General features: G+C 36.6%; 1 protein-coding gene across 2 annotated transcripts in view; it reads left to right on the forward strand.

Annotated features, from left to right (window-relative positions):
* LOC131040517 (probable starch synthase 4, chloroplastic/amyloplastic) overlaps positions 1 to 19,469 on the forward strand; it is a 224,678-nt gene that overhangs the window by 104,321 nt on the left and 100,888 nt on the right. For both annotated transcript variants that reach the window (XM_057973461.2, XM_057973462.2), the window contains exons 8-9: positions 10,422 to 10,526; positions 10,794 to 10,892. In XM_057973461.2, the coding sequence (XP_057829444.1) occupies positions 10,422 to 10,526; positions 10,794 to 10,892 (204 nt within the window). The remainder of the gene's footprint in view (positions 1 to 10,421; positions 10,527 to 10,793; positions 10,893 to 19,469) is intronic.

Below are 19,469 nucleotides of genomic sequence, written 5' to 3' on the forward strand. Positions count from 1 at the left end.
AGGAAAATATTTGAGTGATGTACCAAGTATGAATTCATGTATAAGGACAAAGTGGTAGGAACTTTGGCAAGCTGTTCACACATAGCATCACTGATAATCTCACCCCAAAAGATGTGTTGGGATTGCCTGATGAACACAATGAACTGGTACATCCATGGTTTGGAGATGTTAGAATAGTCCAAACCCATGATTCTGCTTAAGAGAGTAATTGTGTCACCAATCTCCCTTGAAATCGCAGAGAAACAACTTGGCCCACCGAGTGAGACAACTCCTGGGTTCATGAATCCATTTATTAATGTGATGCTTGCATTCCTTCTCCCTCTGTACATAATACTTTGCTACACTTTCCTTTGAGATTTCTACATAAATAGAAGCTGTAGGTACTTTGAAAATCTTCTCAATGGTTTCAACATCTAGGCGAATAACAACATCACCATCATCATCTTTGATAGTTTTGGTTTCCCGATCAAAATGAGCAACACAAGCAAGAATGAATTCTGGCTCTAGGGCAGCCACCGGGAAAGAGGAAACAAGATGGATGTGGCTGTCCAGTAAGTGCTGCATATTGTGATCCTTGGGTTTTTCAACCCTTTTAAGGAATTCTAACATGTCCACATGTCTGATTTCTATATCTTTAATCTCCTCCAATGAAGAAGAAACTTGAGAAGATGAAATCTCGTTTTGATATTTGTCGTGCTTGTACTTCATCTTCTTGTGGGAAGATGATGCTGAGAAATCTGTCATCGAATAAGAATTTGTAATGCTGCGATGAAAATCCAGAAGTGTCAAAGCAACAACATGATCTACGAAAGAAGCCATATTATCTTTTTCAAATGGGAAGAACTTAAACTCAAACCCCAGCTCTAAAGCTCTCAAAGGAGGAGTAATGAATGAACAGAAGGCTTTAAAGATATGGCTTTTGGTCAATTTCGGATCTTGAAAAGCTCTAAAGCTCTCAAAGAAGGAGTAATGAATGAACAAAAGGCTTTAAAGATATGGCTTTTGGCCAATTTCGGATCTTGAAAAGCATATTGCAAGTGTGAAAATGGGGAAAAACTCATGTGAAGGCATAACTGCAATTGGGTCTTAAAATTCCGATTACGAGTAGACTTAGAATGGGAAAAACATAATGGAAGATAAAAACGAGTGAAGGTGGGACAAACGAATGCAATAGTGGCAATAGGGATTTTGACATGAATGAGATGTTGGAAAGAAGGATTCTGACCAATGATGACAAACTTGTGAGACCATGTGCAAGCATGAAAAAAGACGTTTTCAGCTTGACAACTTGTATAGAGGGAAAAACTTGAAGTCGTAATTAGATTTATAAAACCCGAAATCAAGTATATGAGTTGAAAACTCAACATTTGTACATTGTAAAAGAGAATGTTTCCTCTTTTTACCGAATAGGAAGGAAAAATGTTACAATTGTTACTTGTGATTGGATTTCAAAAACCCGAATTCAAGTAAATGTGGAAAATTTTGCAAGAGAGGGAAAACATACAAATTCACAAGTTGTATTTAGAAGGGCAAAACAACTTGGAAAGATTATATGAAAACCTGAAATCTGAGCAAGATCATGATTTATCTATCAAGTTGTTTGATCAAACAAGAACATAAAGAAAAACAAAAATAACCAATAGAAATCAAAATAAAACTGAAATAACATACCTTGCTTGATCAAATGCCCTAGGCGAAAAGAAATGGAGAAGAGATGCCCGGAAATGCTTTATAAATAGACAACAATGCCTCCACGTCGCAGCGTTTATAGCAGGAAGAACAGCTTGGGCAATCACTGAAATGTCCAAAAACGCTAAAGAACACGTCTCCTATTTGGCTCAAAACACTTAGCATTCAATATTGAATGCAAGAAATGCCAAACGCGGCGGAATGTCATGTCCCCTCCTGGATCGTTATATATAAATATGGAGAGAAAGAGAGACCCTAAATAAAGAAATTATTATTATTAATTAATATAATAATTATTAATGAATGATTATTTAAAATTCATTAATTAAATATTATTTATGAGCATGATTTAAATATTATACATTATCAACATGATTTATATATTCAATAATAAATTATAATAAAATTAAAATACAAAAGAATAGACATAAATTAAATTAATTTAAATATCAATACATTTATTTAGCACCGATTAATCATCCATTTATTTCTATCAGCAATAAATTATTAAATAAGGAATAACCATTTATCTCAATAATAATAAATTATTAAATATAATATTAATTTACAAACAATATTAATTGCTATTAAATAAGTATTAAATAAACACATAGTTGCAGACCCAATCTGACATGCATCAGATTTGTCTGCCAATACATGTATAAAAGAGAGAATGAAAGCTACGAAGCAGAATAGGAAGATGGGGTGACACGGTATTATCTCAATAATACGAAGTAGAGAAGTTAACTATCTGTATACAAACAGCGAATATTAGAGTCTAGTTGATGACACATCAATAATAAAAAGATACATAACACCAGCTTGAAAACAATGTTTTAGATTGATTAGTAATTGTTCACCACCGAAATATATTATGGAACATTAAAGGTAATTTCATCCCTTAAGTCCCAGCCTTCAGCAAACAACAAATAGAGGGTGTCAGAGATTGTCTCCTCACAATAAGCAATATATGGAAATATAAGTAATATTAGAAGTTACGTATCGTATGATTAATATAAGCCACCATATAAATTAATAATTTGTATGGTATCACACAAATAAAGCAGCGCTGAAGAATAGTAAGTAATGACTACGAAAGTCATCCATTAATCGATATCTTATGTGGAAGTACGATATCAACTAAACAACTATTACCAGCCATCGATATGAAGACCAGCGATCATCTGAATCAGATGAGCAATGATTATAAGAAAAGATGTAGCAACGATTATGTCAACAATGATAAAGGAATGAATCTACATAAAGCTATCGTAATTAGCAAAAAGAATATTTAAGTATTCCAGCGATTATAAGACCAATTGTTATTCCTTAAGATAACAACGTTTAAGAAGAGATTATGTTAAGGAAATTAAGAAGAGATTATGTTAAGGAAACTAATCAGGAGCCCTTGGATAGCAAACCAATTGTTATAGAGAGACGTTGGGAGGAGATATGTCTTTCATCACTCATGAAGAGGTGCAAACCATTCAAGCTATAAGATATATTAAGGCATGAACACAGAGATTCAAAAGGGGGAGGGGAAAGGAAAGACAACGCGAGCATTAAGGAAAATAGGGATCGAAGGGAACTGCAGATTGGAGACCAGACTGTGGGCGCAGACAAGTAAGAGGTGTCCCATAATGTAGGTGTAAATAAATATAAATAATAACATTTAATATATATATTAAAGAATACAATGAATAGTTTAATATATATATTAATAAATATGAATAATGAACATCTGAATACATAGGTTAATGAAAGATTCTTAGGAATGTGTATAAACATAAGTAGTAAATACATATCAGGAATAGTAGGAATGTATGTTAAGAAATAAAGGTGAATATTGATTAATGAACATTTTTATGAATGTGTAGAGAATACATGTTAAATCAGGAATATGTACATGTGAATTATGGAATAGGAAAATAATAATAAAATGCAAAAATGTATTATAAATGTAATCACATGTTGGAGGCTATAGGGAGGAAACTCCCTTAATCTAAGGAAGGGATTATGATAATCCCTAGGGCAGTATATATACTGAATACCTATATGCATATGTATGGCTTGGTTGACTAAGTTCGCCAAGAAGAGACGGATCTGGCCGGTCCCCTCTGAGGACTTGGGTGATGAGGTGATGAGGTGCATCACCCAAGGCAAGGAATGGACATAGGGTCCTCCTTGGATGGCTTGGGTGTAAGAAATTACACCCAAGACAGGAATCGAATTAACCTTCGATTTCCTAGAGGGCTTGGATGTAAGAAATTACACCCAAGACAGGAATCGAATTAACCTTCGATTTCTTGGAGGGCTTGGATGTAAGAAATTACATTCAAGACAGGAGTCAAATTCACCTTCGACTTCCTGGAGGGCTTGGAACCAAGATGGGTTCCAAGAAGGCGAGCCTCACGGCCGCCTAATGACATATCTTCGTATGGCATTCGTATCCTTTTTAATTAATGAGAATTGTGATTATGTAATTAAGTATTTTAAAGTTAGATTGCAAGTTAAATTAGTTATATATATATATATGTTGTATTCTAACAATCTGTTTTGCAGGACAGTGATCTCTAACTAGTAGGGACATTATAGTGGTATAAGAGCGATGATCCTGCCATCTTGTAGGGTAAAGATGAATCATTCTAGTCAATAAGAAGAATCTGACAATGCGTGTATGCTTCGTGTTTGAAATTATCCATGTGTATGCTTCGTGTTTTTCATGTGTATGCTCTGTGTTTTTTATTCATATTGGGAGATAACTCAGTTTGAGAAAATTGCCAATTGCTCGAGGACAAGCAATTTTGAGAAGGGCGGACTATCATGTCCCCTCCTGGATCGTTATATATAAATACAGAGAGAAAGAGAGAGACCCTAAATAATAAATTTATTATTTAGGGTCTCTCTCTTTCTCTCTGTATTTATATATAACGATCCAGGAGGGGACATGACATGGAAACCATGGGCAAAACCCTCCAAAACGCGGAGCATATACATAGCGAATAGTGAACACCAAGAATGCAAAATGGATTCAATAAACCCAAATTGTTGATATTCACATAATGCGCTAATACTGTGGGTCAGATTTTATGTTAAGAACAACAAGTTTGATAACAATGGGGAATAGAAATGCGTAGTCGGGTTATAAAAGTCTGATTTCAAATGATGGGCATATGTTTTAAACTTCATACAAGTTTCAATGTTTGAAAAGGAAGATAGGGAAAGATGTAGTCGGGTTATAAAAATCCAACTACATGTTTTTAATTTAAAATTTTCTTCCTTGAAAACCATTGAAAAAACCTCCAAATTCAGGTTTCAAAAACACAAAAGCAAAAGCACATAGAATCATTAAAAGACTTGTAATCGGGTTTTAAAATTCCGATTACAAGTTTTAAAATAAAGAAAAATAAAGGAAAGAGTAGGAACTTTAAGCGGTATTTACAAGTTCTTATAAACTTGTAATTTTAAATTCACTTGCAATATGATCAAAAAGTCCCTACAAAGCAACTTAAAAGACAAATAACAGGAATGGAAAAGAAACAAGTTGTAAGTTACACATCTTTATAAGATTTCACTTGTAATTGTTCCTATTACTTTTAAAAGCAAAAGTCTCTTTTACTTGCAAAAGAAGGAAAATTTCCCACTCATAGTTCAAAGATCAAAACCCGATTTTGGAGAAAAGACAAAGCAAATGAACTCAGAATGCGATGAAACTTGAAACGTGGATCAAGGATGAATCGAAGATCAATCCAGTTTAGAGAGAAGCTTAGAATTTTACCTCGAAAAGCGTGCCTAAGAGTAAAATATTCACTTTTGGATAAATCTTTTAAAGGGGTTACCCAATTTTATGAATTCAAAATTATGGACAACAATGTAGACCTCTTCCTGCAACACACCATTGAGGAATGCACTCTGAACATCCACCTGATGGACTTTCCAATCAAACTGAGCTACTAAGGCAAGGAGAAGCCGAATGGTACTTATCTTGGCTGTAGGAGCAAAAGTCTCCTCATAGTCAATGCCTTCTATGAGAAACCTTGAGCAATGAGACAAGATTTGTACTTGTCAAGGGTTTTGTCAACTTTGTACTGTACTTTATACACCCATTTGTAGCTAATGGGCTTCTTCCTTGGTGGAAGATTAGAGAGGACCCAAGTGTTATTCTTTAAAAGACTTTGGTGTTCAGCTTCCATAGCCTTTTCCCACTCAGGAATCCCTTTAGCCTTAGAATATCTATGAGGCTCAAAAACACTATGAATGTTGGCCATGAGAGCATAGTTAATTGTATTTTGTTGCTTGCTCTTGTTTTTGGAAAATCTACTCTCAGCAAGCTCATGAGGATGAAGATCACTTATGGTCTTAGCCCACCATTTAGGCCGGAGAGTAGAACTGCCAACATCAGATGCAGAAGGAATAATTGAAACTGGAGGTGGAACAGGATTTGGAACAAGTGGAAGGGTAGCATCATTCGAAGGAAATTTAGGTAGTGTATCATCAAATTTAGTATCCGCATCATCCCTCCCATCAAGTGAACCAAATGGAAGACAAACACCTAAATCAAAAGCCTTCAATGGTTGATCCTCAAAATTCTGCTCAAATGAGGAGAGCTGAAAAGGTCCCCGTTCTTCATCAAAGACAACATCACGACTGAAAATAAGACGATCAATGTCTACATCAATCAGCTGGTAAGCCTTGTGGTTGTCACTATACCTTGTAAACATAAGCTTCTGACTCTTGGAATCCAACTTGGAGCACTTGGCATCTGGAATCCATACATATGCTAAAGAGCCAAAAAAACTCAGATGACTGATCCTGGGTTTGCAACCAGTCCAGGCTTCCTCAGGAGTCTTCCCCTTAATATGTGTGGGGAATCGATTAAGGAGATAGGCTGCAGTGTATACTGCTTCTGCCCAATATTCCTTAGGAACATTTTTGTGTTTCAACATAGACCTAGCCATTTCAGTGATGGTGTGGTTGCGACGTTCTACAAAGCCGTTTTGCTAAGGAGTGTACGGTGTGGTTAACTAGTGTTTGATGCCATGTGTATCACATAAGTTGGAGAAAGCAGTAGAACAAAACTCCCCCCCATTATCTGACCTAAGAGTGATAGTAGAACAACCAGACTCATTTTCTACTAAGGCCTTAAACTTCTGAAATACAATAAACGCATATGATTTTTGTCTAAGAAAATACACTCACATTTTATGACTGAAATCATCAACAAAAAGCACGAAATACCTACACCCAGTAACAAAAGGTGTATTCATTGGACCACATACATTAGTGTGGACCAATTGCAATACCTTTGAGGCTCGCCATGAGTCACCATCCTTGAAAGTTGTCCTATGCTGCTTCCCAGCCTGACAAGCTCTACAAACTTGCTGATTCTAAGTCTGGATCTCAAGTAAACCAAGAACAAGATCCTCCCGAACAAACTGAGCAAGATAATAAATGTTTAGGTGACCGTACTACTGATGCCAGAGACTACTGATAGAAGATAATTTAGCTGCAAAGGCATGCTGAAGAGAATCACCTGTATCCACAAGTCTATAAAGACCATGATCCTTGATCCCAACAACCACAGTAGTGTGTGTCGCACGATCAACAATCGAACACTTGTGTGAATTGAATATCACATCAAGCTGGGGAGAGTGTCACATAATCTGACTTATTGAGAGAAGGTTCAGTTCCATGCTAGGAACGTAGTATACGTATAGGAAAATGAGATTCCTCCCACCAGACTGTATCTGAACGCTGCCCTTGTTGACAACAGTATAGTCTTCACCTCCTCCAAAAATGACTAAATCGGAGTAAGATGAGAAATCTGTGAACCAATCACGCGGATGAGTGAAATAACGAAATGCACCAGAGTTTATAAACTGAGCAAAAGATTTCACATGATCTGTAGGACACTTCACCACGAAAGCGTAGAATGCAGATTCTTTTTGCTTTGAGTGCTTTGTGACATTGGCCTTAGGCTGAGACCCTCCATGCTTCCATTGTTCGGAAGCTATCCAATTGCGACAATCCTTGATCATGTGGCCATATTTGTGACAGTAGTTGCATTTAACCTTCTTCTTCGAACCATCTTGAGATTGACTGTAACCCTTCTGCTGAGATGACTAGGATTTGCTTTTGTCCTTGTGAAAGGATTTGGCTGCAAATGCTTGCTCTGAGGAGTACAAAGTAGCACTGCTCCCAAACTGTTGTTTCCAATGATCCTATTGCAGAAGTTTGGTGCACAAGTCTGGAAATTTCAGATCAACATTCGTTGAAGTAATGTTAAGAGTTTCTATGAAGTGCTCATAGGATTTTGGCAGAATCTTCAAGGTGATGACTACCATATCCTCTTCCTCCATTTTTCGACCAATAGCTTTGAGGTGATCTTGAATGCCCTGTATCTTCGTGAGATGCTCCTATAAGGACATATGTTCATCCATCATGATGGAGAAGAATTGGTTCTTCAGGAAGAACACTCGGCTCTTGTCGGACGTCTCATGCAATTCCTTCAGGTGCTTCTAGATATCTGATGTTGATTTGCCAGAGGGGAATCTGAGGCAACTAGTCATCTGTGACAGAGAGCTTGAGGAGCATGATTACTTCTCGATTCCACTCATCAAACTTGTCCTGGTCTTGTCCAACTATGGTAGGATGAGTCTCTTTTCCCAAAATGAGATCATCAAGGCGATGGTATTCAAAAATTGTCATCATCCGCTGCTTCCATGTGCTATAATTCTTGCCGTTGAATCGCTGATTGCCTTCCAACATGATGTTGGTAAATGACGCCATTGTGCACGCTTTTCGAGGTGCAAAAAAAAGAAAATATGAAAAGGCATAGAACTGAAGATGGAATCTGAGGCACGAATCCCAATGGAAAAATAGAGGCAAAATTAGGTACAAAGTTTGAAAAATATGAAGTATGGCTGGTACGAAACCCAAGGTACGGATGTTTGCAGACCCAGAAAATTTTGATGATGACCTAGAAAAATTCACAAAAAATCATGAAAGAATCTGTAGTTGAAAGTTTATTCTAATTAAAAAAACTGAGTATTTTTCAAAAACCCTAGCCGGATCAAAACACAAAGAATCAAAAGAAATGCTTGGCGAAAATATATAGAAATCCGCCGGTCTAAAACCCTAGGTTGCAGGTCGCAGAGAAGCCGGAAGATGAAATCCGCTGTCAAGACACGAAATCACGTCATGGTTGCAGGAAAAACGCGCGAGAGATAACAAGAGGTCGCATCCTAGTAGAAAAGATGCGAAATCGCATCACTAGGAATGGCACGGAAAATAGCAGATGAAACAGAGATATCGTGTTGCATGCAAAAGAACATGCAGGTCGCGTGAAAAAATGTAGATAACTTCGGCCACAAAAAATCAGGAAAGCCCAAAGTTGTCGTGTGTAGGGAATAGTGATGTCATGTCAGGCTGAAAACATAGAAATCAGTGTCACGATTTGTAAAAAAATTCTCAGAAAAGTGTCCACTGAGAAAAAATTCACCTAGAAAATAAAAACACGCAATCACCACATACTCAAAAACCCTCGAGCCAAGAAAAGGAGTCTCAGAAATGGCAGGCACGTGAACACAGATTGCGATTTTCAAGAAAAAATCCACCCAGAAGCAAAGATGGGAATTTTTTTTCAAAAAAATTGTTTTCAAATTTCTTTAAAAATTTTAGAAAAACAATTTTTCGTATCTATCACACTCTAATACCATATTACGAAAAGTAATTGGTAAAAAAATTTGAATGTATTAACATGAAATGATCGAGAGATCATTTAAAGAATTTACAAAACAATGTTTCTAAAAAGAAACAAGCGAAAATAGAAACAAGCTAAATATTTACAATAGATTACATTATCGACCATTAACTAAATATAAAAGATATCAATAATAACAATAGATTACACTTGTACATAGGCATTTATTGCTTATATTAATGATGTAATAATAATACATTAATCATGTCTAAAAGTAACTTACAATTTAAGTAACAACTACCCATTTAGCTTCCCCATTCAATAATAGAAACAAGGATAAACTCATTGAGGTGTGTGCTGTCCGATTCTCTGAACCTTGTGCATTCATCATTCCAACATGTGTAGTGTAGTGAAAAGAATGAAGGATCATAGGATTCTACTTTCCTGCCTAAGAAAGAAAGCAAACTTTTTCAGTTTAGCCCCACAATCAGAAATGCATCTGATTTTATTTGTTTGTGTACAGCATAGATCTATAGGTTACTACTTATCTATTTTTTGTATATCATTACAGTGGTAAAACATAAGTAGATCTAGCTATTGGATTAAAAAACTCCAAAAATAAAAAATCAACTTTGTGCATTCATTATTTCAACATGTGTGGTGTATTGAGAAGAATGAAGAATTATAGGACTTTCCTTTCTTACGCAAAAAAGAAGGCAAACTTTATCAATAGAGCCCCTCAACCATAAATGTATCTGATTATATTTGTCTGTGTCTAACATAGATCTATAGGCTGCTACCTATCAATTTTTGGTATATCATTACAGTGGGGAGGGCATGAGTAGATATAGCTATTCTAATTTAAAAAAAGGTATTAACAAAATGAATGCATAGTTCAACCTCAAACAAGACTGCCTAGTGTTTTAGGAGGGATGCTTGTTACTGTTGCTTCTGATCTGCCCTTTCACCATTTGATTATCTGAAATGTCCATTGCTAACTGATAAGCACAATGCTTTGATTTATCTTCAGGTATGAATGCATGGATTTGAGTCACGTACAGGGTCTTAAAGAAGCCTCAACTGAATTTAATGCCTACTTCGGGGGGAAGTGGCACAGAAATAAGATCTGGACAGGGTGAGTTATCTTTGATTGATGACATGCAAGTAGTAGGATTGGATCAACTCCTTTCATGGATTGAATTAATACTGCTGATTTCTTTTGTTCAAGATCTCTAGCCACTTTCCCCTCACCTCCACTTGAAAGCATAAAGAAGAGGGAGTGGGATGATAAAGGTTTTAATCAACATAAATAAAATTCCCTCCCCTATTTCCTGGCAATCAGATTCTCTTCTTTTGTAACTGTATTTTCTTCTTTGACATGCCTTGTTTCTTGTGACTGTAGGACTGTTTATGGCATTGCAGTGACATTCATTGAACCTTTTCATCTGGGTGGGTTTTTCACTCGAGAGAACCTTTATGGATACAATGATGATTTTGAAAGGTGAGAGATTTTACTTAATTTTTCCTCCAAAATTATGTATGTTTGTAGCAACAAAACTCTTAACATTTTTTGCACTGCTTTAGAAAGAATCAAATAACCATGACACTTTTATTTTATTTGGGAGCTTGTCATTCCTTATGAATCCTGCAAATGTAATCTGGATACAGAATAAATTGATTTGGTAAAGAACTTGAATATGTTCTGATTCTTATTAAATGGTATATTTCTAATAGACTAAAAATGTAAAATTTACAGTGAAGTGACAATATTTCTTATTTTCTGTAGCTTTCTTGATGGAGATATCAAGGAACAATCACACAAAATATCTCTATTGAATATGGAAAAAAAGTTAAAACTCACATGGTGTCATGTTCCCTTCTCAAGGTTGATGACCTTGATCAGTTTTGGGGACCAATTATGGCTATATGTGGGTGAATTAGTGATACCTTATTAAGCTGTTCTTTTAAGGCCTTTTTTGGCTTATGTATTAATTATTTTTTTGGTAGATAAATAGCAGCTGAGGGGCTACACCCATTAAAATATATAAAATGTTATCTGAACATGGCAATAAGCCATCATTGCTCATTAACGAGCTTCAGTAAAACAAAGACCAAAGGTATTACAACATAAAGCCCTTGCCTATGAGCTGGTATCCCCCAAGCATTGTCCCTCAATAACCAAGAAACAGCAAGTCTAGACATGTACTCCTTTTCTGGAGTGGGAGTGAAGATTCATGCTGAAAGTTGCCTCACTTTTCTTCCTTTACCTTTGCACAACAGTCCAGGCACCACCTTGCGCCTCATCCCTCAGCAACACATTGGCAGACGTGTTTTTTAGGACAGCGTCTAACACAGAATAAAGTTCCCAATGGCCACTTCATTCTCTCTTGATCAAAGTTAAACTGTATACTAAGATTGCAATAAGATCAAATGGCTAACTCCAAGGTTCCTTCGTGCAGTGGACGTGACTCAGCTAGCTGATGTGTTTTACTGGTAATCCAAGGGGCCTTACGTATTCTCAGAGAAGTTTAGACAATTGTACAACTTCAAAGAATTGACTCATGCATGATTTAGCTTTGAATGGCTCGTTTGTTTTTTCTTTTTAGGATTTTCGATTTTAAATACCGAAAGTAAAGAGGGTTAAGAGATGATATTCTAATCTAATCTCAACCTAAGAACAAGGAGACAGGGATTGTTTAGGTGAAACCCAAACCACACTCTGCTTCGCCGCTAGGAGACAACTACACAGAGGTAGTGCAATCTTCAAAGGTTGTGAAATAGTTTTTCATATCACCAATGAAAGCCATCAATTTGAACAACATTCACCCAATGATCGAAGTTAAGTATCCACGTAGAAAAGCTCAGACTAACCTTGCACAGTTGATAACAATCAGCTACAAACCAAAGGTATGAGCAGGGTTATGCACCATAAACAATCTCATCAAATCTAGTTCATCTAATGACTTGAAAGCAAATCTAATCTAATGAAGAGAGCAAGACAATGTAGATTGGTAAAATAGAACAAGAATGCACCATCAAGTCGAACAATGTATTAAGTTTGCTACTTCAACAATCTTGTCACAACAATCTCAAAAAACAATCTCTCCTCTCTTACAAATGAGGGGGGTCACCCCTTTATATAGGCTTCATGCCCTGGCTACATGCAGACCCTAATTAGGGTTTTCCCAAAAAAATTCCCCACACAAGATGCAACAAGGTGGGAATCAGCAATTAATACCCATGCAACCCATATACAATTAATTCAAATATGCCTGAAATGGTATCCATTTGTGCATTAAATGCACCACTTCATCAAGTTTGTCCATCATACAATGAATATTCCCTATTCATAAATGTCCACCATTCTGTGCAATGACAACATGCAAAAAAGGAATTTGTCATAAAATCATAAATATGGCAGCTGCATGCAAAAGATGCTCCATAAATTCACCATGCTTTGACCGGTCTACCACTTGGTCAAAACATTCCTGTAATAAGTGCACCACCACTACTTGGTCAAAAAGTTCTCGTCCAAGAATGGACGACCGTTGTCGCGCTCATTAATGGCATACATGATGAATTTGGAGATGACGACTTCCAATTCACCCACAACGACTCTTGGTGCACTCTCAATCTGGTATTCCATCAAGGTGATTTCCTCTTCACTTTTAGAGAAAAAGTTCTCCCATTCCACCATCATTTCCTGCGTCTTCTTCATTGTGTTGGAAAATGAAGAAACATTTCCATAATGTTCCTTGGAAAATGATCCTACAAAGAAGAATTCATGTAACCAGGACCTCAGGAAGTTCAGCGTTACTCCGTTCTCATTCAACTTTGTGAATAATACCTCATTTGCGCTGATAATCTCTTCCTGTACCTTGCTAACTGAGTCTTTTAAAGTTAAAGACTCCATGCTGAATCGTTCAAAGATATCCTTTTCGGAGCAAACGGCGCAAAACCACTGCGGGAAGCGGTAAATTTCATTTTCCTAGATTATCTTCCCATCAATCAATGTTTGCTTCAGAATTTTCATCAAAGCTCTAAGTCGTAGAATGGTCAGGTCTTGGTAAAAATATGAACATCTTCTTAGAGACCAACCGCCACTTCCAATCTATTTAGAAGGGTAACAAGCCTGGAATGAAGATGAGCAAAGTCTTCAATGAATTTCCCAGCTACAACAAAGACATCTTCCACCCATTCTTTAGCATCTTGGGCTATTCTCTTGATTGTTTCAGCTTCATCAACGTCCTCTTGAGGAAGAGAGGAAGGAGGAATGTAGGAAGGATCAACTTCCCTGAGCGGATGCTTAAAGCTCTTGACATAGTCTCTCAAGGCCCTATTTTCACCTTTCAACCTTTTGCATTTTGCCTTCAGTTTTTACATTTTCTCCCTCATTGCCAAGGAAGACCCTTCAAAATCCTCCACAACTTGCGTCATGGAAGTGCACCCCAAATTGATTTCCCTTACGATATAATCACTCGGCGTGCGATTTCATTTCTACCTTTATCTGCCACGGGCTCAACTAAATGTAGAGTCCTGGATCCAGACTCATTCCTCGTGAGTTTGGAAAATTTCCGGGCAGCCTTCTTCTCTGTTGGCTGATCCATCCTCTTCAGGAGTTCCTCCAATTCTCGTACTGGATCAGTTTCCTTTTCTGGTTCCTTCCACAATTTATCCCTCAACCAATCTGGAGCAGTTGTCGGTAGATCCTGTATTTCCATGTGTGCGTACTCCTGTGATGTTTCCTCCATCTCTCCAAGGATTGTTTCTATGAAACTATCTTGGTGGGGTTCTTCTTGATGGGGAGGAAGTTCCTCTCTCTGATCTTTTGGCTGATTGGGCCTATGTGAAGCGTTGACACTGAGTACATCTTGTGCTGGAGTGGTGTTAGGAAGGTTGCCTTGAGGTGGATTCATTGGATTTTCTTGTGCAAACATTTCTACCTCCCGCACATTGGAAGAGCTGGCTGGTGATCGAGTTTCTTCCACTCTTTCCCTTTTCTGTAGTGGTTCTTCCTGTGGGACTTCCTGCTACATTTCCGGCTGCGTATCTTTTTTCCTTATTGTTCTTGGCCTCTTTGGATCACTCTTTCCTTCACCAGGCTTAGCCTCTTTCTGTCGAACTTCTCCCTCAACTTGAGCTTTCGAAGATCCTTTTGTAGCTTCACTGTGGGAATCCAAATTCCCCATCAATTGGTAAGTTAAGTGGACATTTCCTTATTTTAACCTCCTAAGATGCTGATCAACCCAATGTTTGGTGAATTTCAGTACGGGCCTAGCCAAAATGTCTAGATCATCAATTTCAGGCTCTGACCAATCTAGAAGTTAAATGGGTTGGTCTTTCACCTTTTCGAATTTTGGTTGCATTAAGTCTGAGTCCTCCTTGACCTGATCCGACACTTGCATTATTTCACCTATCCTGATTGTGTCAAGGGGTAGCCTGGAAAACATTTTCTCCCTGACCTCAAGGTCATCCTTGGCACCTGCCCAATAATCTTCTAGGTGAAATTTGTACACAAATTTTAATCCAGCAACCTTCTTGATTTTACAATATGGATCATAATAAGATCTGGAGGTGTAAAATGCCAAGCAATAGAATGCCAATTCCTCTGCTGCTTTCTCAGCTATTGCCAGGTTGGGCACACTTCCACATAATCCCCGAGGATGTAATGTCCCCTACTAGGGTTTGGTCTATTTAACCTATAATTAATCTATTTGAACGTACTTATGACTTAAACAACTTGATTAAGAGCCAAGTCTATTCTATCTTTCTTTAGTCTATCAAGTACTTGCTAATTTACCATACTAGATAATTAATCTTATTTTGATTCATTTATATATCATTTGCATATTTATTAAATACTAGATACATGAATTATTATGTATTACTGCAGAGCAGTTTCTAAAAGATATTATATTAATATCTATTATTATATTAATATTTATATTTATAACCCTTATATTATTCCTTATTCTGATTTGAGTATATATATATACATAAATATGTAAATGAATTAAACAATATTACCAATAATTTTTGTGTTAGCTAATAACCTATTATATAAATTATTAAATCTACTACTGCCTAAAAGCACTAACTATATTTAGTGGCTGTAACAGCAGACAGATCTGACATGTGTCAGATCTGGTCTGCCACTGTATACAAAATTAAGAATGACTGTTATACATATTGCAGTCTATATTAGTATTACTATTAAGTTCTGCATTAAAACAATATCGGGCTTCATATATAAAGCATGCATATTAAGCACATCACCAAGAACAAGGATGTTTACTACCCGTCAATGAATATGGATCTGCAGATGATAATAATCTCTTATTCTTCGATCTCCTCTTCTATGCCCTCCCCTCAAAATATATTTAATTCCTTTATATGCTTAAGAAGACACAGCTCTTGAATGAGAGACATCTCTACGTAATAGTCACCATGCGCTAAATCGTGTCCCCTTCATTATTAATATATACTTTGTTTGCATTTTTATTCCCAAACTATTTATTAATCACACCTTTATGGCATCCCTTTTTTTTCTTTTAACAAATCGCACTTTATAAGATGTCTAATATAGACTCATTGTAGTTGTTGTATTTAATCATTAGTGTGGTTAAGATATAAATACATATATGTTTAATCTTCAATCATTGTTCATTTGCTTGATTGTTATCTTTGTTGTTAAAGTCAATCATTGTTTGTATTTATAATGAAGTCGCTCCTTACTTTCATGGATATAGTCGCTGCCTTTGGATATCATCTTTGCCACCTTTAGTATTAATCACATTTTGTCATTCCAAAAATAGCCACACATAACTTCCATCTTTAGTGAATTGTTATTTATATTATATTGTTATTACGGACTAATTCTTTGTCTTCCATAAATATATAATTTTTGTTTACAATTAAGAATATGTAAATTATGTTTATAATTTATAATGTATAGATTATGTTTATAATATAATATTAATTTATTTTTATTTGAATATTTCAAGAATATTATTAGTAATAAATATTAATTAAATAATAATATTTAATAAATAAATAAATTTCAAATAATCATTTGTTGATAATTATTATATTAATAATAATAATTATTGCTTCATTTAGGATATATATAACGATCAAGGAGGGGACATGACAGAGGATGACTGGGAATTCTATAAACAACTTCCTTTTCTTCTTTTGAATTTGATCATATACTGTCAACTGTCTCATAATTTCTAGCAACACCATCTTGTCAGATGGATACCGTGGTAATTTATGCGGTTGGAAATTGAATCCCTGTGTCTTGATATATATAAACTTTGGAAATTGCAGGATTGTGGCCCCAAATTTCTGTACTAAAGCCTTGGCTTCTAGTGACACTCTTGTGTGGAGCTCATTCTGCATAAGTCTGGTTAGATACATGGTAAAAGTGTCATTTGCCAGTTTTGAAAGAATTAGTGTTGTAGAGGTGCAATTGAGGATAACATTCATGAACTTTTAGCTGTGCTAGTCCAAGCCCATAACTCCTTTTCCTGGCAAACCGTCGAAGCCACCCATCCTTGCAAGTGAATAAATCACGTAAGAGCTCATATAAAAGGATTGGGTCTTTTTCTCCTTAAAATCTTTTAGCTGTTTATGAACATAATGGCTGATTGGCCGAGCCCAGTCTACTAATCCATTGACATTCATGACTTCGCCAATGTAGAAAAACATCCATGGCTCGAAATTTATGGCATGTGGACACCCCATTATTCTGCTTAGCATCATGATCAAGTCCACATACTCTTGCTTGAATTCGGAAATGGTGAGCATCTTAGGCATTTTGGAGATGTGTGGTCTAGGCTTCTACAACCAATGCTTGTTGACAATATCTGTACATCTGTCAGGACCTGCCTCGTACACTGCCTTAGCTCCATTCATGTTCCTGTAGGTCATGAAATGATGAGAGGGAATTCCAAAGTCTTCCCCTGATAGTCTCTCGAGTCAGGTGTAATGTCCCCTTCTCTGCAGTGATTAGTTCTGTTGGCCGTTAGCCTAGTTCGGAGGCCCATAGGTTAGTCGGGGGCAGAAATTAGGGTTTCCTATTTTCTAGGAGGATTCTTTGGTGGGGCTTTATGTGGGAGTTTGACAATTTGGATTCTGGATTCCTTTTGGGTTTTCAGAGAGCTTCAGGATGGTTCGACATGCATCTGCATCAAGTGACTTTTTCCAGACTTACTATTTTTAGTAAGTACGACGATTGCTCAGAATGTGGTTAAAATCACTTTGGAAACACTTACTACTTTTAGTAGTATGCTATTTTTAGTAAGTACTATTTTTAGCAGTTCTATTTTTAGTAGAATGTCAGCAGGCTTGTTCAAATGGCTATTTCCGACAGGTTAGTTTGAGCAGTTGGTCTTCCCTCATTTTTTGGTGCTATTCTTGGCAAGGGTTCCTCAACTCAGTTCAGTGACTATTTCTGGCAGGGCAATTCTCTCAGCTTGTTTCCAGATATCCTTGGAGCTTGTTTTGGCAGGTTCAGTATTTGATGAAAAATGGTGTTTTAAATTAAATTATAACTTAAGGCAAAGGTTGGACGATTTATTTAAAAGGGGTTGCTTAAGTTATATTGATATATAAGTCATTTCCTTAATTATATATTGGGTGATTTATTGTTGAGGAAAAATACTTTATAAAGTGAAATATTAATATGGCAAGATGGACACCTTATGGAGAAATAAGTTAATTTTATAATATATTTTACTTATCTACCTTGGATGCCACATTATGATTTTATTGTCATTTTTATAAAGAATATTTGCTCCTATGAGAAGGTCGATTTGGAGAAAGGAGAATTGAAATGTAATTTCAAAATAATGTGAAGTGAATGTGCATTTGGAATTGGCGTTCATTTGGAGGGATTGTGCATTTGGAATTGGCGTTCATTTGGAGGGATTGTGAATTTGAATTTGAGCCCTCAAAATCTATAAATGAGAGTATTGGGCTTCTCATTTGGCATGAAATGAATTTGCATCATTATACTGCCGAATTGGTGATTGAAAAATCTGAGCTTCGAAGTGTGGCTTCCTAGCTAAGTCTCAGTTTCGTACTTGCAAGATAGTACCTAGCTGTGTTCATGTATTCCCAGTGTTGTTGGTGAGTGAGTTGCAGATTGTGGAGTGTTTTGATTGAGATTGGAGTGTTTATTGGTTGCTGGTCGTGGGACTGTTAAAAGTGTATTTTGCTCGCACCTCTTGGCCAGGCGATTCCATCATTCTGGGTATCAGCTCATCCTTCCTTCCTACCATTGGCAATGCATATTGTAAGTTTTTAGCATTTTATTTTGAATGGATTTTTATATTGAAAATCGAACTTCCCAGGTTAGGCGCGGGGTTTAGTTAATGCATTGGGAAGCGTGCAAAATAAATATGGGTGTTTTGATGGCTTTCCTTGGATTTGTTCTCATTGTGGTGGGTATAGCAATTGTTTAGAACAGATTTTGGGTGAATTGGGTGAGTAATGAGAGAGTTATGAGCGTTTTAGTGAATCCACAGGCTGTTGGTTTTGCAATTCCAGCCTACAGATTTTTGATGTTAGCAGAAATTTCATGTTCTTAATTGGATGTTCAGCATTACTCTCTTCTCACATTATCTTGATTATTGTAAGGTTAAGTAGTAGTACTACTAACCAATTTTGCCTTGTAAATCTCACCCCACTGAAAAGTGGAAGAGGCTGGCTTGCCGCCTATTTTCAAGTAAATTGTAATTCAGTCCTCCCACTGCATAAGTGGTCGAGTGATGTCTGATTGTAATGGTCCTCCTGCTGCATAAGCAGTTGAGTTGAGTTTGTTTTGTAATTGAGTCCTCCCGCTAAAATATTGCGGTCGAGTGATTTGTGCCTTGTGTGTTTCTCTTGGCTGGTTCACCGCCAAGTTTCTTGCATTCCCACTGGATAAGCGGAAGGGGTTGGCTTGCCACCCAGTATTGTATTTCATTTCATCTTTCAGCAGTTTGAGATCTAACAATCCCCTATTCACCGTATGCTCTCACCTTCCCACATTGGGCACTTGGTGATCAGAAAGTGGAAGGGTTGCAATCTTCAG

This window comes from Cryptomeria japonica, chromosome 6, assembly GCF_030272615.1.
Source record: "Cryptomeria japonica chromosome 6, Sugi_1.0, whole genome shotgun sequence".
Taxonomy (NCBI): Eukaryota; Viridiplantae; Streptophyta; class Pinopsida; order Cupressales; family Cupressaceae; genus Cryptomeria; species Cryptomeria japonica.